The sequence below is a fragment of the Chiloscyllium plagiosum genome, unplaced genomic scaffold (assembly GCF_037043375.1).
Source record: "Chiloscyllium plagiosum isolate Xiang-an unplaced genomic scaffold, Cpla_swu_hap1 HiC_scaffold_23, whole genome shotgun sequence".
NCBI lineage: Eukaryota > Metazoa > Chordata > Chondrichthyes > Orectolobiformes > Hemiscylliidae > Chiloscyllium > Chiloscyllium plagiosum.
The window spans coordinates 60,917,161-60,938,809 of NW_028270161.1; the positions used below are offsets into that span (position 1 = coordinate 60,917,161).

Here is a 21,649-nt window from a genome sequence, read left to right on the forward strand (position 1 = left end):
TCATTCAAGTCCCATCTGTCAGTATTTGGCCCATATCCCTCTAAACCATTCCTGTTCATGTAACTGTCTATCTTTTAAATATTGTAATTGTACCAGCCTCCACCACATCCTTTGGCAGCTCATTCCATACTTACACCCCCTCTGCATGAAAACGTTGCCCCTCAGGTCCCTTTTATATTATTCCCCTCTCACCTTAAGACTTTGCCCTCTACTTTTAGACTCCCCTACCTTAGGGGAAAGAAGCTTGCTATACACTGTATCCATGCCCCTCATGATTTTATACAAACCTCTATAAGGTCACCCCTCAGCCTCAACACTCCAAGGAAAATAGCCCCAGCCTATTCAGTCTCTCTCTATAACTCAAACCCTCTAACCCTGACGACATCCTTGTAAATCTTTTCTGCACCCTTTCACGTTTCACAACATCTTTCCTATAGCAGGAATGCAGTATTCCAAAAGTGGCCTAACCGATGTCCTGTACAGCCGCAACATGTCATCCCACCTCCTGTACACAATGCACTGACCAGTAAAGGTAAGCATACTGAACACCTTCACTATCCTGTCTACCTGTGACCATCTTCAAGGAACAATGAACCTGCACCCCAAGGTCCCTTTGTTCGGCAACACTCCTCAGGACCCTATAATTAAGTGTATAAGTCCTGCCCTGATTTTCCCTCCCAAAATGCAACACTTCACATTTATTGAAATTAAATTCCATCTTCCACTCCTCAGTCCATTCAAATAAGGCCCCATTGTACTGAGGTAACCTTCTTCACTGTATATTGTATCACCAATTTTGGTGTCGTCTGCAAATTTACTCACCATACCTCCTATATTCACATCAAAATCATTCATATAAATGACAAAAAGTGTCAGACTGTACAGAACTGGTTGTGTAATGGTTTGGTGTTTTCTAGGCGGCTGAGGAAGGTACGTGGCTTGTTCTACAGAATTGTCACCTGGCGAGTAGTTGGCTGCCAGAGCTGGAACGTATCTGTGAAGAGGTCATCACTGACAGTGACATAACCAAACCAGAATTTCGCCTATGGCTCACTAGCTATCCTTCTCAAAATTTCCCAGTCTCTTTATTACAAAATGGAATCAAAATGACAAATGAACCACCGAAGGGACTTCGAGCCAATCTGCTGAGGTCCTACCTGAATGATCCAATCTCAGATCCACATTTCTTCAATGGCTGCAATAAACCAGAGGTATGGCCCACTTCCAGTTCCTGCTTCCCATGAGTTCTGTTTGCCCATGTATCATTGGTGTGTCAAATCTAATTATACTCTTGCTGACACTGTTAATGTTTGAGTGATGTGTCTCAGGATGTTGGTCTTTGTAGAAGAGGTAAAGTATAAATGATGAAGATTCATCTGAGCATTTGATTCTTGGGTTTGGAAAAGAAAATTGATCTCAATGGGCATGTGAAGTAAGAGCTCTTAGACGTTACGCTAGTGAGCTGTAGTCTTCGATGTGCAGATGTAAATAAAGAGTGTTATAGTATATCACGAGGCAAAGGGTCTTACCCTAGCATGAGGAGCCAGCAACCTTTAAATGTACATGCACCTACACTCACAGCCAGAGATGTGAAGAGGTATCTAACCATGCCAGTAGCAGTAATAACCTGAAGCATAGATTAAAACATGGTGACAGCTCGGATAACCTCCAAAACCGGGATCTCAAGTCAGATCACAGTCCATGGGCAACAGCTGAGAAAACAGGAAGTCTTCAAAACAAAAGCATGAATGTGTAGTGACTGTAACAAGGTCAGCCAGGTCAACCCCCATAGAATATGAGTTCCTGATTGGAGCTATTAATTTGGTCCAAGCAGGGAGTCCCAGCTGACAGATATAAACAGGAGTGCCAGAGGCTCTGTTCACTCGTTCAGCTGGCTCTGAGGGAGCTGGATCAGTGTTAAGGACTCTCCATGTGTAAATAAAGGGTGATGTGGTGACAGGATACCATCCTACATAGACATATAATAATTCTGTGGTGTTATTTCAGAAAGAACTTCAGAAGACCTCAAAGCCAAACAACACATTGGGGAAACTCCGGAGAGTAAAAGCACAGAAATAGGACACTCAAAAGAAAGCAGGGAGTTCTCACTGATGTCAGTTTGGCACAGGATGGCACCTCCAGTAAAAAACGTTGCCAATATTATTACCATTTGAAAATGTGGAGGGTCCACAATGAGGCCAGAAGTGAGAGCTCTCTTACTGGCAGTCTCTGTGCAATAGAATTCTGAAAGGTTTACATATAAAGGAGCAGGGACACCCAGTCAGCAAGTTTATACGCTGTGGGTCGAGAGCTGATAATAGACCAAGCATGAAAGAAAGTGCTGCAGAATATGGGCGGCACGGTGGCACAGTGGTTAGCACTGCTGCCTCGCAGCGCCAGAGACCCGGGTTCGGTTCCCGCCTCAGGCGACTGACTGTGTGGAGTTTGCACATTCTCCCCGTGTCTGCGTGGGTTTCCTCCCACACTCCAAAGATGTGCAAGTCAGGTGAATTGGCCATGCTAAATTGCCCGTAGTGTTAGGTAAAGGGGTAAATGTAGGGGTATGGGTGGGTTACGCTTCGGCGGGTCAGTGTGGACTTGTTGGGCCGAAGGGCCTGTTTCCACACTGTAAGTAATCTAATCTAATATGACGCATTTTTAAAGTATTCCCAGAATCCCAGAAGTGTGACAGTGCAGAAGGAGGCCATTTATCCCATTGTGTCGGTACCAGACCTTCAAGTGCCAATCTCTTGCTTTTCCCCACGCGCTTGCGTGTTATTTTTATTCAATTAACCATCTGAAGCCCTCTTGAATGTTTCAAATGAACCTGCCTCAACCACATTTCCAGGCAGCGCATGCCATACCCTAACCACTTGCTGTGTGCACAAACGTTGTTTTCTATCACCCTTGCTTCCTTTGCAAATCACTTTACATCTATGGCTCTTGGTCCACTTATAAGCAGGAACAGTTTCTCCCCATCTACTCCCATTCTCAGAATTTTGCAAACACCTATCAGATCTCTTCTCAGCCTCCTTCTCTCCAAGGAGAAATGTCCCAACCTCTTCAGTCTATCCTCATAACTACACATTCCTGGAACCATTTTTGTAAATCGTTTCTGCACACTCACCAGAGCATTCGCATCTTTCCTATTATGTGACATCCACAACTGTACACAATACTCCAAATGAAGCCGAACAAGTGTTTTGTACAATGCACACTTTAGCCGTAAAAGAACTTTAGTCGTAGAAAGGGCAAGTTTCAATCAATCAAGTCGTGTTGCATAAAAATTCTAGTGAGACAGCATGGTCAAAGTAAGGTCAGATTGCCAGTGACTGAACTGACACAATAGTGCTCAATTGATTCTCAAACCAAACAGAGACTGTGTGAGACTCTCACACAGTTAAACACAGGAGCTTGAAAACACTTCCATCCTATTTCATCAGCTGTCAACAATTTGGCCAAATTAGCAAGAAGAAACTCCTTTAGTAAATGAGATGCAAACAGCTGTTTTGGACAGATACACTTCAACAAAAAGTCATGATTGCTGACTACATTCAGTGCAAGAGCTCAAAAATCAATATGGTGGCCAAGAATTTCTAAAGGAATAAGACATTTCATTTTATCATTTCACAAACTTATGATCAACAGTGCCATCAACAAATGCCATGATGTGGAGGAGCCGGGTGGACAAAGTTTTTTTAAAAAATCACAACAGCAGGCTATGGTCCTGGTTTTATTGTGGTAATCTGCAGGTGGTCAATGCAGGCAGTCACTCTGTAATATTTTGTAAATTCCACTTTGGAAATAGAACTAGTCTGACTCAAGATTGGGATATAGATAAACTCTAACCTCACACCTTTAATGCATTGTCTGAGCTGAAATGTCACTTTTTTTTATAAAACCATAAGTTATCTTGAGAATGTGACTTAAAAGAAGTTCTGGGATTTACATATTAATGAACTGAAACCTGCAACCCATTCTAAACGATAAAAGACTTTACGACAATCTAGGTTTGTTCAATATATCATTTCAGTTGCATGACACTGTAATTTTTTTTATAAATTCTGTGTCTTATGGTCCTACCTCACAACTACATGATGAAGGAGCAGCGCTCCAAAAGCTAGTGATTCCAAATAAACCTGTCAGACTATAACCTGGTGTTGTGTGATTTTTAACTTTATCAACAAATACCAACAATTAATGCTGTCAAAATGTCCAAAAGGGCCAGGGGATTTGACTGATTTCAAAAAGAATTGACTGTAATTAAAGATGGATTGAAGTGGCAAAAGAACTTGTTACAAACCCAGCAGGGTTAGTAACTAAAGCCCTGGAAAGGATCTTTGTGATACACAGGTTCTTGGAGGAACTAATATCTGACAACAGACCTCAATTCGTATAAAAGGAATTCCGAAAGTTCACTTCAGAGGCCTATATCAATCAGATGATAAAATCTCCACTTCATCCTCCATCACATGGAGAAGCAGAGAGGATGGTAAAGATTGCAAAGTCACTGATGCAAAAGAATGTAGCCAGAAAATCAGCACGACTCAGTTACAGAGCAGCACTATTGAATAATGAGTATTCATCAGCCAAGTTGTTAACGAGGAGGTTAAAAGTGGATCTACCAGTTTTAATGTTTAATTTCAAGAACAAAGAAAATTACAGCACAGGTCCTCCAAGCCTGCGCCGATCCAGATCCTCGATCTAAACCTGTCACCTATTTTCACAGGATCTGTATCCCTTTGCTCCCTCCCATTCATGTATCTGTCTATGGTTCCCACCCCTACCACCTCCACTGGCAACACATTCCAGGCAACCACCACCCTCTGTGCAAAGAACCTTTGCACACATATCTCCCTAAATCTTTCGCCTCTCACTTTGACCTCATGACCCCTAGTAATTGAGTCCTCCACTCTGGGAAAAGGTTTCTTGCTATCCACCCTGTCTACACCTCCCATGATTTTGTAGGCCTCAATCAGGTCCACCCTCAACCTTCTTCTTTGCAATGTAATTAATGGTAAACTACTCATCCTCTCCTCATAGCTGGTGCTCTCTATACCAGGCAACATCCTGGTGAACCTCCTCTGCACCCTCTCCAAAACATCCATATCTTTTTGGTAATGGGGCGACCAGAAATGTATGCAGTATTCCAAATGTGGCCGAACCAAAGTCTTAGACAACTGTAACATGGCCTGCCAACTCTTGTACTCCATATCCGTCCAATGAAGGAAAACATGCCGTAAGCCTTCTTGACCACTCCATCGACGTGTGTTGCCACCTTCAGGGAATAATGGACTTGAACACCCAGATCTCTCTGTACATCAATTTTCCCCAAGACCTTTCCATATACTGTATAGTTCGCTGTTGAACTGCATCTTCCAAAATGCATCACCTTGCATTTGCCCGGACTGAACTCTATCTGCCATTTCTCTGCCCAACTCTTTAAGCTGCTGTATTCTCTGACAGCCCCCTTCACTATCTGCGACTCCAAAAATCTTAGTGTAATCTGCAAACTGGCTAATGAGGCAACCTACATCTTCCTCCAAATCATTTATGTACATCACAAACAACAGTGGTCCCAGCATGGATCCCTGTGGGACACCACTGGTCACAGGTTTCCATTTTGAGAAGTTCCCTTCCTCTGTCTCCTGTTGCTCAACCAGTTCTCTATCCATCTAGCTAGAAAACCCTGAAGCCCATGCGACTTCACTTTCTTCATCAGCCTGGAGAACCTTATTTTCCCCCATCAATCAACTTTGTCACCACTTCAAAGAATTCTATTAGGTTTGTAAGCCATGACCTTCCCTCCTGATGAAGGGCTTTTGCCCGAAACGTCGATTTTGCCTGTCCTCGGATGCTGTCTGAATTGCTGTGCTCTTCCAGCACCACTGATCCAGAATCTGGTTTCCAGCATCTGCAGTCATTGTTTTTACCTTCCCTGCACAAAACCATGCTGCCTATCACTGATAAGCCCATTTTCTTCCAAATGGGTACATATCCGATTCCTTAGTATCTTCTCCAGTAGCTTCCCTACCACTGACGTCAGACTCACCGGTCTGTAATTACCTGGATTATCCCTGCTACCCTTCTTAAACAAGGGGACAACATTAGCAATTATTCAGTCTGCTGGGACCTCCATCCATGTTCAAGGATGCTGCAAAGATATCTGTTAAAGCCCCAGCTATTTTGTCTCTTGCTTCCCTCAGAAATCTGAGATAGATCCCATCCGGTCCTGGAGACTTGTCCACCTTAATGCCTTTTAGAATAGACAACGCTTCCTCCTTCCTTATGCCGACTTGACCTAGAGTAATCAAAGATCTATTCCCTAACCTCAACAAAGCACCCGTTAAGAATCTCACCCATTTTTTCTGACTCCACCCATAACTTTCCTCCTTTATTCTTGAGTGGGCCAACCCTTTTCCTAATTACCCTCTTGTTCCTTATATATAAATAAAAGGCTTTGGGGTTTTCCTTAACCCTGCTCACTAAAGATATTTCATGACCCCTTTTCGCTCTCTTAATTCCTCATCCTAATTCAAGCCAAATATAATCTTCCATGAAAATTAGATGCTAGAAAAAATGGAGAAAACCCACAACAGAGGCAATACAATGCGACACAAAGTGAAAGCATTGTTGTATTTAAAACCAGAGCAGAAAAGCTGGTTGAGGGACAGAAAATCAGAAGCAGCAGTCATCAGAGTGACAGATCAGCCATAAGCTCATATAATCAGACACTTGAAAGTGTCATTCAGGAAGAGCAGGAGAGCAATGATCTAACTTGAGCTAAAAAGTGAGACTGAGTATGATTATCACAAGATGTGGGACAGAGGTGGGTCACACCAAATTGAAAATGTACAGAGCGTTACAATAATTCCACACATGGTACAACATGATTATGTTGAAGTCAAGCAAGCCAGATTGGGGTGCCAGTCAGAGTTCCAGATCATCTTGATCTTGAGATTCAGATTTTGAGAGGGGTAGGGGAGAATGGAAGATGGTGACAATAATTACAACATGGGCGGCACGGTGGCTCAGTGGTTAGCACAGGTGTCTCTCAGCACCAGGGACCAGGGTCCGATTCCAGTCTCTAGTGACTGTCTGTGTGGCATTTGCACATTTTCCCCGTGTCTGTGTGGGTTTCCTCCCTGTACTCTGGTTTCCTCCTACAATCACAAAGATGTGCAGGTTAGGTGAATTGGCCATGCTACATTGCCCATAGTGTTCAGGGATGTGTAGGTCAGATGCATTAGTTTAGGGTAAATGTAGAGTAATAGGGTAGGAGAGTGGGTCAGGGAGGATTACTCTTCATAGGGTCAGTGTGGACCTGTTGGGCTGAACGCCCTGTTTCCACATGGTAGGGATTCTATGATTACAATGACTATGTCAATAAGCCAAAGTAATAATAAAAATGTAATCATGTAAAATAAGTAAGAGAAAAACCTGGGGAAGATGCAAGATAATGGAATAGGCAAAAGACAATGTTGCTTTGATATCAGTTGCATAGGATGGAAGAAGTCATCAGACTAGAAGCATGTAAAGAGAGAGGTCTTAAACACTACAGTACAGAAGTGTGTTTAGTAACCTGCAATGTACAGGTGTAAATAAAACAACGGTATGTCAGGAGTGAAAGAATGTTCCTCAAGGATAAAGTGTATGCATATATACTGACGGCCCACAGATATTAAGCAGAGGTATCTAACTTTTCTTGTAGTAGTATTATCCTACAAAACAATCGCAACAGGAGCTCAGTTTTCCTTCTGTAGGTTCACTCTGGATCAGTCCATGATCCCAAACTCTCCCCTTTTTCACTTGACTCTGAAGCAGTGTTTGATGTCATCATTTCCATTTAAAGAATTTGGGATTAGTTTTTTTATATAAGAAACTGGAGTTTATGTTTTACAGTTATTGTCATTAACAGGTATGGGAGAAGCTTCTCTTCGCTTTGTGTTTCTTCCACGCTCTCATTCAAGAACGCAGGATGTTTGGTTCACTCGGCTGGAATGTCCCTTATGAATTCAATGAATCTGATCTCAGGATCAGTGCAAAGCAGGTTCAGGTATGTCACAATGAGAGACTGTGTTGAAAGAATGCTCAAATGATAATGAATTACAATCATTAAATTGCTGTGCTATTGTTAAATCTGGATTCCCTTGTTAACAGTTTCAATGTGGCCCTGTTGGTGATATTCTCCCATTTGAGTTAGAAGAAGGACTTGCATTTATATAGCACCTTTCACAACTTTAGTATGTACAAATGTCTTTCAGTTCAAAGATGTGCGGGTTAGGTGAATTGGCCATACTAAATTGCCCATAGTGTTCAGGGATGTGTCTGTTAGGTGTATTAGTTTGGGAAAATGTAGAGTAATAGGGCGGGGAATGGGTCTGGGTGGGATACTCTTCGGAGGATCAGTGTAGACTTGTTGGGCAAACTGGCCTGTTTCCACACTGTAGGGATTCTCTGATTCATTGACAGTTCATACACCATACCTGGTATTACCTAGTTTGAAATAGGTCAGTTTCATAATTTAGTTTTGATGAGTTTTATGAGATTGGTTTTGGAATGAACCAGTTTTCTTATGAGAAAAAGCTGGACAGGCTGTGCTTGTTTCCATTGGAGTTCAGGAAAGTGAGGGATAATCTGATTGAAGTGAGTACAAATTCTGACTGGTCTGGACAAGGTTGATCTGGAAAGAAATGTTTCCTTTTGCATTTTGGTAAGGCAAATCAAGGCAGGACTTATACACATAATGGTAAGGACCTGGGGAGTGTTGCTGAACAAAGTGACCTTGGAGTGCAGGATCATTATTCCTCGACCGTAGAGTTGCAGATAGACAGGATAGTGAAGAAGGTGTTTGGTATTCTTGCCTTTATTGGCCAGTGCATTGAGTATAAGAGATGGGAGGTCATGTTGAGGCTGTACAAGACATGGATTAGGCCACTGTTGGAATACTGCATTCAATTCTCCCTGCTATAGAAAGGATGTTGTGAAACCTGAAAGGGTTCAGAAAAGATTTACAAGGATGTTGCCAGACTTGGAAGGTTTGAGCTTTAAGGAGAGGCTGAATAGGCTGGGTCTAATTTCCTTGAAGGGTTGGAAGCTAAGGGGCGACTTTGTAGAGGTCTATAAAATCAGGAGGAGCGTAAATAGGGTAAGTAGCTATTATTTACCCTACCCAGGGGTAGCAGAGTCCAAAACTAGAGGGCGTAGGTTTAAGGTGAAAAGGTTTTTTCTTCAGTCAAGGGGCAACTTTTTCATGCAAAGAGTGGTGCGTGTATGGAATGTGCTGTCAAAGGAAGTGGTGGAGGCTGGTACAAATACAACATTTGAAAGACATTTAATGGGTGTACAAATAGGAAGAGTTTAGAGGGATATGGGCCAAATGCTGGCAAATGAAACGAGATTAATTTAGGATATCTGGTCAGCATGAATGAGGTCTGTTTCCACGCTGTAAAGTTCGATGATTCTATAACTGATTCCAGCGGTAGGGGGTAGTATATAAAATTCAGGGTCGCCCTTTTCAAACAACAATGAGGGGAAATGTGAGGGCTGTGAAACTTTGGAACTCTGCCTCAGAGGGCAGTGAGGGTTTTTGAATATTGAATATTTGATTTAATATTCATTGAATATTTTGCATAAATAGACAGGGAAATGAAACATTTTCTGGGTAGATGGGAATGTCGAATTTGCAACATCAGTCCTTATTGACCTTTTTCAGTAGTGGGACAGACACTAAGGACTGAACATAATATTCCCCCTTCTATTTCATATGTTTGTATATTTGTCAGTTACTATCCAGTTATTTATTACTACATATTCTGTTATAAAGCATTGGAATATTGAATGAGTTGATGGAAAGGCTTTTCCCCCATTTTCTCTGAAACTTTTGGTCAAGGTTCTGGTATCCCCACCCTCCACTGGAACATACTGTCAATTGGCAGTGTGCAATGCACTGTAACAAGATGGCCCTCCCTAGCTCCCAAGCTGCTCCTCCCCCTCAGCCGGCGTGAGGTCTCCAGCCTTCATCCCTGGCAACAACTAAGAGCACCCTCAGCTAGGTCCTTACTGATGGCTCTTCATATTCCACATTCAACTCATCATGTCCATGCTGGCCCTCCTAGGCAACAGCTCCAATACAGTACAACTCGTGTTCCTTTCGCACATCCCCTTACATTCGTCGTCCTCCAATATTTTGAATATTTAGAAAATGCAGAAAAATTATGGCACGGAAGGATGCCACTCTGCCCATTGTGACTGCACTGGCCAAGAACTATCTGTCCAGGCCTAATCCCATTTCCCAGCACTTGCTTTCCCTTGAGGTGCATCTCCAGGCACCTTCTAAATGAGTCGAGGGTTTCTGCCACTACTACAAGCAGTCTGCACCAGACCCTGACAACCATCTGGGTGAAAATATTTGTCATCTTCCCTCTAACCGTTTTATAAATCTACATCCTCAAGTCACTTTACCTCTCGCCCAAAGGAAATCGCTCCTTCCCAAATAGCCAATCCAGAGCCCTCACAGCCCCATACATCTCAATCAGATCTCCTCTCAGTCTTCTGTCTTTCAGGGAGAACTACACCTGCCCTATCCAATCTTTCCTAATCACAATAGTTTTCCAGTCCTGGCACCATCTGGCTAAATCTCCTCTGTGTTCTCTCCAGTGCAATTACATTGTCTCTGTAATGAAGTGACCAGAAATGTACACAGTACTCAAGTTATTGTATAAATAGCATTTTTTAAAGCTCCAGCATAACTCTTTTATATCCTATGCTTCAGTGAATACAGGAAAGGATTTCATACACTTTCTTAACCACCATATCAACCTGTCCAGTTGCTTCAGGAACCTATGGACTTTCATCCCAATGTTTCTCACTTCCTCGATACCTCTCAGCATTTGCACATTTATTGAATATAGTTTTACCTATCTAACTCCCTAAATTCATCACCACTTCTCCAGCTGAACTCCATTTGTCACTATTCTGCCCACCTTCCTGCAGCCTCAAGCAATCCTCCTATCATGTTTGCCCTCTACATTATATATACTATGAAGGAGGGGATCAGGAGTTGAAGTCTATGGAACCCCACTGAAACAATCTTTCAGCCACAATAAGGGAAATTTATTGTGGGTAGCATGGTGGCTCAGTGGTTAGCACTGCTGCCTCACAGCACCAGACACCCAGGTTTGGTTCCACCCTTGGTGACAGACTGTATGGAGTTTGCACATTCTCCCTGTGTTTGCATCGGTTTCCTCTGGGTGCTCTGGTTTCTTCCCACAGTTCAAAGATGTGTAAGTTAGGTGGATTGGCTATGCTAAATTGCAAATAGTGTCCAGTGATGTGCAGATTAGGTGAATTGCCATGGGAAATGTGGGATTACAGGGATAGGGTGAGACGACGCTCTTTGGGATGGCCTGGTTCCACACTTTAGGGATTGTAGAATTCTTATATTAATAAGAGAACATTTATTTTTTAAATCTGTGGGACATGTGGGACCTTGTCAAAAGCCGTACTAAAATCCATGTCTTGCACATTCTGTAATTTTGATGACCAGCTTAAACACAATGGGTTAAAGGGCACCTTTCCATGCTGTACAAACACTGTGACTCTTTAGCTGCATTACTCTCATCATTCCATCTTCTTACGCCATCAATAAATTCAGTCAGGTTAGTCAGACACTGTCTTGATGTAACAATTTCATGTGGCTGTCCTTGATTACGTTGAGCCAAAATAATAGTTTATTCTGTCTCTCAGAAATGAATCCAATAATTCTTCCATTGTTGAGGTTTGATTGACTGTGATTATTCAGTCTAATCCTTGCTGTATTTTTAAACAAAGTAAAAACATCAGTTGTTCTCCAATCCTCTGGGACCAAACCTGCATCCATTTGAGGATTGTTAAATGATGATCAGAGGCTCTGCTATTTCCACCATGGCTTATTTTAATGGCCTGGAATACATTTCATCTGCTCCTGGTAGAGGGGCCTCTATAGTACCTTTACCTTTTACTCTTTCCTGGACCTTATTTTTCCCTAAGATATTCCCTGACATTTAATGCATTGATAATATATCTTTGGATTCTTGATTTTGCTTGACAGTATTGTTTCATGCTCTCCCTTTTGCTTTCCTAATTTCCTTTTTTTATTTCACCCCTGTATGTTCTATGTTCCTTTCAGCTTTCTGCAATACTCATTTCTTGGTGTCTGACATAAGCTTTCCTTTTCTGTTTTATCTTACCTTGCAGATACTTGACATCCAGGGCACTGTAGATTTGATCATTTCAGTCTTTCGCTTTGTGGGAATTCCTAAATTTCCCTTTGAATGCCACCTACTACTTGATTACCTTCAGTACCTGTTTCCAGTTCACTTTTGCTAAAACACACCTTACCTCAATTTAGAAATTTCAATCCTGCCCCATCTTTCATCTTTTCCATAATTATCATAAAGCTGAATTATAATCATTACTACCAGAAATGCTCCCCTGCTGTCACTGCTATCAGCTGTCCAGATTCATTTCCTAAAACTAAGTAAGGTGTGGTGAGTTGAGGTGACAGTGACTGTTCTTGACATCAAAGCTGCATTTGACCAATCATGACTTCAATGAACCTGAGCAAAACTGAAGTCATAGAGTCCTACAGCACGGAGACCTAAATGCCCTTCTATACTAACCCCATTTCCCTGCCATTGACCCACATCCTTCTATAACTTTCCTGTCTATGTATTTGTCCAAATGTCTTTTAAATGTTGTTAAAGTACCCATCTCAACCACTTCTACTGACAGCTAATTCATATGCATGTGTAAAAAAAGTTGCCCCTCAGGTTCCCTTTTATTCTTTCCCCTCTAACCTTAAACTGATGCCCTCTAGTCCATGATTTCTCCAATTCTGGGAAAAAGAGTGCGTACATTGACCCTATTCCTGCCTCTCATGACCTTATACACCTCCATAAGGTGCCCCCTTCAGTCTCTTATGCTCTAAAGAAAAGTTGTCCTAGCTTGTCCAACCTCTCCCTATAACTCCCTATAACTGTTGAGTCCTGGCAACATCCTTGTAAATTTCTCCTACACTCTTTGCAGTTTAATAACATTCTTCCTATAGCAAGGTGACCAAACCTGAACACAATTCTCCAAGTGCAGCCTCACCTACATCCTGTACAATTGCAATATACCTTCCCAATTTCTTTACTCAATGCCCTGGCTAATGAAGGCAAATCTGTCAAAAGCCTTCTTCACTGCCCTGTCTACCTGTGACTCCACTCTCAGAGAACCGTGCACCTGAACTCCAAGGTCCCTCTGTTCCACTACATGTCTTAAGGCCCTACCATTCACCATGAAACTGCTACCTTTATTTGACTTTCCAAAATGCAAAGATCAATGGGAATCTGGGAGGAAACTTCCCACTGGTTGGAGTCATACCTGGCAAAAAGATGGTTGTCGTTATCAGAGGTCAGTTCGAGGAAATATATCATCTTTCCTTCAATGTCGCTGGTTCAAAATCCTGGAACTCCCTCCCTAATGACATTGTGAGTCTACAATGTACCTACAGCAAATGAACTCCAGCGGTTCAAGGAGGCAGTTCACGACCACCTTCTCAAGAGAACTAAGGATGGATAATAAATGCTAGCCCAGCAGTGACTCCCATATCCCATGAACGAATAAAAAAAAATTCCAAACTATGTATTGTATTGTTGGATTAGTCAAAATATTTCTTCTAAACGATCTCAAGAATTCTGTTCCCTCCATTCATTCTAAACTAAACCCTAAAACTATCTTAATTGATATTGGGATAGTTAAAATCCCCCATTATTACTGCCTTGCAGTGCTCAGAGATTTGCTACATTTTCTTTTCGATCTCCCTCTGACTGTTTAGGGTTTCTGGGTCGCTTGCAGTGGTGTAACTGCCTCCATTTTCCTTCCTACCTCCTTTGCTCAATTGATATGTCCTCATATGATGATCCTTTTACATACCATCTTCCTCATAGCTGTCATTTTTCTTCCACCAAAGTTGCCAGCACCCTCCTATTTTTAATGCCCCCTTGATTTTATGTAAAATTCCTGTAACTAGGAATGTGGAGTTCCATTCCTGTCCCTTTTTAAGCTATGTTTCTGTAATAGCAAACATTTTTATGAGATTATTAGTGTCTCAGTGTTGATGAGCTCAAGTTGGTTGGATGGCTGGTTTGTGATAACGAGTGGGTTCAATTATCATACCAGCTGTGGTTACCATAACGGATTCTCCTTCTCAACTTCTCCCTTGCCTGAAGTGTGGTGACTGTCAGTTCAAACCACCAACAAGTTGTTTCTTTTGAATGAAAGAGTAGCCTCGTAGTCCGAGAAGACCTTCATTAATGTCTACTGCATAAAATAGGATATTCCTGTACTTTTCAAATATAGGCACAGTTGTAAAGTAGCAAATGTGGCAGCTAATGTTCAACAGCAAGCTCCCACAAACAGTTTTGAGATAAATAGCTAGATAATGTTTCAGCCAATTTCAATGCTTCAGGGAGAATTCTTCTGCTCTTCAAAGTAGTGCCACGGGATCTTTAATGCTTAGTTTCTGTGCTCAAAACCCTGGAGTGAGACTTGATGAGAATACTGTCCTACAGCCAAGCCCACAAACGTAGCTGACATAATTCAGGCTACACTCTGGCCCAGTACTAATGAAATATTAATTTGCCTGTAAAACACTCTGGGATGTCCTGAGCACATGACTGATGTCATGTGACTGATATCATGTAAATGCATCTTTTTCTTTGACCTGAGAAAAATGATTTACTTTCAGATGCAGATTGCAGAGTGGATAAAGTGTCTGATCAATTGCAATATCTCCACAGATATTCCTGAATGAATACAATCAGATTCCTTTCGAAGCTCTGATCTACCTGACTGGAGAGTGTAACTATGGTGGCCGTGTGACAGATGATTATGATCGACGGCTCCTCATCAGCCTGCTGGAGAACTTCTACTGTCAAAGTGTCATCAGTGATGACTGCTACAAATTCTCTGCCAGTGGTATCTACTTTGTCCCCAGGAGAAACAGCTATGAGAGTTATTTGGAATACATAAAGCAATTACCCCTCAATGCAGATCCAGAGGTATAATAAGGTGTTGTGAGACTGAAGTGGGTGAAGTGTTAGGACTAAGGGTGAATTGTTATGGGCCAGGCCAGACACCCTCAACACATTCTCAGAAAGTAGCCCAGACCCTAACTTTCCCAGTTGTTTTAAGCAGGTGTAGCGCGGATGTTCCAGGAGTGATGCAGCTGGTCAAACCACTGCATTTTAGACAAAACAAAATTCACTTACAAGATTATCGAGTGAAACACAATCAAAAGAGAACATAATAATGAATAACTTGACCTCTCCGAAACCCCAACAGATCATCCCAAATTACTGATACTGTTCCAAATACCTGCAACAATCCCCATAAACACCCCTTGGCAAAAAAGGTAAAATCAAACTCAGGGTCTTACAGGAGAGAGAGAGAGAGAGAGAGATGACAGAGGGACTCAGCATGGAACACCTTCTTCCATGTCACTGTTTCTTGGACCAGCAGCCTCAAACTGAACTGACTGCTTTCAGTGAACAGCCAGACTGCTAAAACCAACCCAAACCAAACCAAACCAGAGAAAAGCTGAGTTGGTAGAACAGGCCATTCCCCTTCCATTGTACAAGTTTTGGTTTTAAAATTTGAAAGAATTCTCAAGCAGATCAACCCCAGACATTTCGGAGTCTGTGTCTTTAATGATGTCCTGAAAAAAAAACTAAAGAAGCAGCATCGTCACACTCTGCAATTGGCCAGTCCACTTGTAAACCTTCATATCTTCAAATAATTTCACAGACCAATCACAGGTCTCAATCAGTTTGGAGAATTTATTGTATTTAATATCATTCACTTATGTGCATGCTTATTCCCATTTGTCATCTGGAAAGGATGACCTACCAGTTATGGAGGATGACTGCAACAGTTTCTCCTGTAGAGTACTTCTGTTCTTCCTGACCCATAAGCAGTACTGGAAAGGCACTTTGCCACTCGTCTGCACCCTCTTAGAAATCTTGATCATTAAATTGTGGAGCCCAAGTTAACAACAGTGAATGAGATGGACCCTTTCAGATTTGTTCAGTGCCTGCCTTGGTCGAGACTAAAAGTATCCTTTGATGTGTCTGTTTAGTTTCTCCCACTCATTTCTTGTTCAGGCCTTTGGGTTGCACGAAAATGCAAATATCACGAAAGAACAGAAGGAGACGCAGAGGCTTTTCGATGGGATCCTGAGCACACTGCCTCGTGAGGTGAGCCCTGTCTTATTTGAATGCAGGTGGTTTTGATCTGTGTGAGTACAGTCGCGTGAGTGACAGCTCCACCTAGCAGCAGCTTGTATGTTACTCATGGTTTTGTTATTCTGACTGATGGTGTGAGACTGTCACCCTGTGGGTACACAATACTCTTGAAGAAAATCTGCCCGAAATTGAGGCAAAAATGCTCAGCTTTATTCTTTGAATGGCAATCTATCCGATATAACAATGATTATAATCAGAACCATCCATTGTTATCTGACGTAACAATGGTTATAGCAGGTGACAATAGATGGTTCAGATTAAACAATGTGAGTCAATCTGAGAGGTCACAGAGCATCGTAAAATCTCAAGTAGCTACATGAGCTGCTCAATTGAATTATAACCTCCATTATTACCTCTGAGGAATTTGTACACAATATTTATATTCTGAATTAGAGTAACAATGTTAGCAGTCCAGGACACACAATTCAGGTCTTAGAACATAGAACAGCACAGCACAGAACAGGCCCTTCAGCCCACGATGTTGTGCCGACCACTGATCCTCATGTATGCACCCTCAAATTTCTGTATCCATATGCATGTCCAGGAGTCTCTTAAATGTCCCCAATGACCCTGCCTCCACAACTGCTGCTGGCAACGTATTCCATGCTCTCACAACTCTCTGTGTAAAGAACCCGCCTCTGGCATTCCCTCTATACTTTCCTCCAACCAGCTTAAAACTATGACCCCTCGTGTTAGCTATTTCTGCCCTCGGAAATAGTCTCTGGCTATCGACTCTATCTATGCCTCTCATTATCTTCTATACCTCAATTAGGTCCCCTCTTCTCCTCCTTTTCTCCAATGAAAAAAGTCAGAGCTCAGTCAACCTCTCCTCATAAGATAAGCCCTCCAGTCTAGGCAGCATCCTGGTAAACCTCCTCTGAACCTGTTCCAAAGCATCCACATTTTTCTTATAATAGGGCGACCAGAAATGGACGCAGTATTCCAAGTGCTGTCTAACCAAAGTTTTATAGCGCTGCAACAAGATCTCACGTCTCTTAAACTCAATACCCCTGTTAATGAAAGCCAATACACCATATGCTTTCTTAACAGCCCTATCCACTTGGGTGGCCATTTTAAGGTACCTGCACTGAAAATGTGTTGCTGGAAAAGCGCAGCAGGTCAGGCAGCATCCAGGGAACAGGAGAATGGACGTTTCGGGCATAAGCCCTTCTTCAGGTTTATGCCCGAAACGTCGATTCTCCTGTTCCCTGGATGCTGCCTGACCTGCTGCGCTTTTCCAGCAACACATTTTCAGCTCTGATCTCCAGCATCTGCAGTCCTCACTTTCTCCTCTAAGGTACCTGCACCCCAAGATCCCTCTGTTCCTCCACACTGCCAAGAATCCTATCCTTAATCCTGTACTCAGCTTTCAAATTCAACCTTCCAAAATGCATCACCTTGCATTTATCCAGGTTGAACGGCATCTGCCACCTCTTTGCCCATTTCTGCATCCTGTCAATGTCCTGCTGCAGCCTACTATACTGTCAACGACACCTCCAACCTTTGTGTCATCTGCAAACTTGCTGAACCATCCTTCGATACCCTCATCCAAGTCATTAATAAAAATTACAAACAGTAGAGGCCCAAGGACAGAGCCCTGTGGAACACCACTCACCACTGACTTCCAGGCAGAATATTTTCCTTCTACTACCACTCGCTGTCTTCTGTTGGCCAGCCAATTCTGTATCCAGACAGGTAAGGTCCCCTGTATCCCATTCCTCCTGACCTTCTGAATGAGCCTACCATGGGTAACCTTATCAAATGCCTTGCTGAAGTCCATATACACCACATCCACAGCTCAACCCTCATCAACTTTTCTAGTCACATCCTCAAAGAACTCGATAAGGTTTGTGAGGCATGACCTGCCCCTCACAAAGCCGTGTTGACTGCATTTAATCAAGCCATGCTCTTCCAAATGGTCATAAATCCTATCCCTCAGAATCCCTTCTAACTCCTTGCAGACGACAGACGTGAGACTTGCTGGTCTGTAATTGCCGGGGATTTCCCTATTTCCTTTCTTGAAGAGAGGAATTACATTTGTCTCTCTCCAGTCCTCAGATACGACTCCAGTGGAGAGCGAGGATGAAAAGATCTTTGCAAGTGACGAAGCAATTGCATTTCTCGTTTCCCAAAGCAGCCGAGGACAAATCTGGTCCGGGCCTGGCAACTTGTCAATCTTGATGTTTGACAAAATTTTCAGCACATCAGCTTCCTCTATCTCTATCCATTCCAGCATGCACACCTGCTCTTCAAAGGTTTCATTCACTACAAAGTTAGTTTCTTTTGTAAAGACAGAAGCAAAAAACTCATTTAAAGCTTCCCCTACTTCCTCAGACTCCATACACAAGTTCCCTATGCTATCCCTGATTGGCCCTACTCTTTCTTTGACCATTCTCTTATTCCTCACCTAAGTGTAAAATGCCTTTGTGTTCACCCTAATCCGTTCTGCCAAGCCTTTCTTGTGCCCCCTCCTGGCTCTCCTCAGACCATTTTTAAGCTCCTTCCTCGCCTGCGTGTAATCCTCTAGAGCTGAGCTTGACCCTAGCTTCCTCCACCTTATGTAAGCTACCTTTTTCCTTTTGACAAGAAGCTCCACCGCTCTCGTCATCCAAGGTTCCTTTATCTTACCACTCCTTGTCTGTCTCGGAGGGGCATATTTATTCATCACTTGCAACAACTGTTCCTTAAACAGTCTCCACATGTCTATAGTGCCTTTACCATGGAACAATTGCTCCCAATCCATGCTTCCTAACTCATGTCTCATCGCATCTTCCCCAATTAAATATCCTCCCATTTTGCCTAATCCTCTCCTCCATAGCTATGTAGAATGTGAGGCAGTTGTGGTCACTATCACCAAAATGCTCTCCCACCACAAGATCTGATACCTGCCCCGGCTCATTTCCGAGCACTAAGTCGAGAATGGCCTCTCCCCTCATCGGCCTGTCAACGTACTGAGTTAGGAAACTCTCCTGAACACACCTTACAAAAACAGCTCCATTCAAATCTTCTGCTCAAAGGAGGTTCCAATCAATATTGAGAAAGTTAAAGTCACCCATTACAACAACCCTATTACGTCCACACTTTTCCAAAATCTGCCAACCTATGCTTTCTTCCATCTCCCTGCTGCTATTGGGGGGCCTGTAGTAAACCCCTAACGAGGTGACTGCTCCCTTACTGTTTCTAATTTCCACCCATACTGACTTGGTAGGCAGATCTTCCTCAACAATGGAAGCTTCTGTAGCTGTGATACCCTCTCTGATTAGTAGTGCTACACCCCCTCCTCTTTTTCCCCCCTCCCTATTCTTTTTAAATGCTCTAAACCCTGGAACATCCAGCAACCATTCCTGCCCCTGAGAAACCCATGTCTCTGTTATGGCCACAACATCATAGCACCAGGTACTGATCCATGCTCTAAGTTCGTCACTTTTATTCCTGATACTCCTTGCGTTAAAGCAAACACACTTTAACTGATACCTTGGTTCCTTCCCAGGAAAATCCTTCCCACTAGCTGGTCTACCTCTTGCTATTGCCTCATCTGCATCAACTCTCACCTCTGGTATATAGCTCAGGTTCCCACCCCCCTGCCATACTAGTTTAAACCCTCCTGAGCAAACCTTCCACCCAGGACATTGGTCCCCTTCCAGTTCAGATGCAACCCGTCCTTCTTGTACAGGTCCCACCTTCCCCAGAAGGCATCCCAATTATCTACATATCTGAAGCCCTCCCTCCTACACCAGCTGCACAGCCACGTGTTAAGCTGCGCCCGCTCCTTGTTCCTCGCCTATCTCGTGGCACCGGGAGTAAACTAGAGAACACTACTCTGTTCGTCCTGCTTTGCAGCTTCCATCCTAACTCCCTGAAATCAATTTTTATATCTTCGATCCTTTTCCTGACTATATCATTGGTGCCAATATGTAAGAAGATTTCTGGCTGTTTGCCCTCCCCTTTTAGAACCTTATACACCCGATCGGAGACGTCTCGGACCCTGGCACCAGGGAGGTAACATACCTTCCGGGAATCCCGATCCTGACCACAAAATCTCCTGTCGATTCCCCTAACTATCGAGTCCCCTACCATGAGTACTTTTCTATTCTGCCCCCTTCCCTTCTTTGCCACAGTGTCAGGCTCAGTGCCAGAGAACTGACTGCTATGGCTTTCCTCTGGTAGGTCATCCCCCCCAGCAGTATCCAAAACGGTATACTTATTGCTGAGGGGAATGTCCACAGGGGATCTCTGCACTGTCTGGCTGTCCCCTTTCCTCCCCCTAACTGTAACCCATTTATCCTTGTCCTGAGCCTTAGGAGTGACCAACTCCCGGTAACTCCTCTCAATTACCCCCTCAGCCTCCCGAATGATCCGTAGTTCATTTAGCTCCAGCTCCAATTCCCTAACACGGGTTTTCAAGAAGCTGGAGTTGGGTGCACTTCCCACAGATGTAGCCAGCGGAGACCTGTGTCATGTCTTCCACCTGCCACATTCTGCAGGAGGAGCAAGCAACTGCCCTAGCATCCATACCCAACTTATCTGAACACGCACTCAGTACTAAAGTAGAAAGCTTAGTTCAAGTTACTATAAAATCAATAACAAACTTATATTCAATAGAGGAAGTTTAGAATGAACCTTACCTTATTAGCTAGGTTAGAGGAGGAGGGCGGGTGGGAGACACTACAGTTGTAGAGTCTCGGGTTTAGCCATCTTGCTGATATATATGGTCACTGCTTTCCTTCCCGGCTGCCCCTCTGGTCCTCGTCACTTCTCCCGCTGCTCCCACTCCTTCTGTGAAAGGGAAAACACCGCTGTCCACTACTGGTAAGTAATTTTTTTAAAAAATCTTGCAGGGATTTAGTATTGAAACATTTCACTTAAATAGTGGAGGTGTCAGGATATTAGAGAACAGGAGGGAATAATAGTGTCTGAATTGCAAACTGTTTCTTGCTTGCAGGTCAGTGGAGGAGACAGATCATCATCTGAGATCGTGCAGGAACTGGCCACAGATATTCTATCCAAAATCCCACCTGACTTTGTAATGGAGGATGTGATGGTGAGAAATAGCACATGTTTGTATTGCTGGGATCTCTGCTCTCTAATTTTGGCTCACTAAGTGAAAATGGTTCTTTTCAGGTTGGCAACCTATAAACATTGCAGATCCACAGGGATCAGTGCTGGGACCATAACTATTTACTATATGTATTGACTTGGAGAAAGTAAGGACTGCAGATGCTGGAGACCAGAGTCAAAGACTGTGGTGCTGGAAAAGCACAGCCAGTCAGGCAATGTCTGAGGAGTAAGAGAATCCTGATGAAGGGCTTATGTTTGAAACC

General features: G+C 43.1%; 1 protein-coding gene across 2 annotated transcripts in view; it reads left to right on the forward strand.

The window, feature by feature from the left end:
- The window catches only part of LOC122561437 (dynein axonemal heavy chain 3-like), a 557,691-nt gene that overhangs the window by 509,839 nt on the left and 26,203 nt on the right, over nucleotides 1–21,649 (forward strand). For both annotated transcript variants that reach the window (XM_087999740.1, XM_087999741.1), the window contains 5 exons: nucleotides 918–1,211; nucleotides 7,919–8,056; nucleotides 14,826–15,086; nucleotides 16,188–16,280; nucleotides 21,271–21,369. In XM_087999740.1, the coding sequence (XP_087855866.1) occupies nucleotides 918–1,211; nucleotides 7,919–8,056; nucleotides 14,826–15,086; nucleotides 16,188–16,280; nucleotides 21,271–21,369 (885 nt within the window). The remainder of the gene's footprint in view (nucleotides 1–917; nucleotides 1,212–7,918; nucleotides 8,057–14,825; nucleotides 15,087–16,187; nucleotides 16,281–21,270; nucleotides 21,370–21,649) is intronic.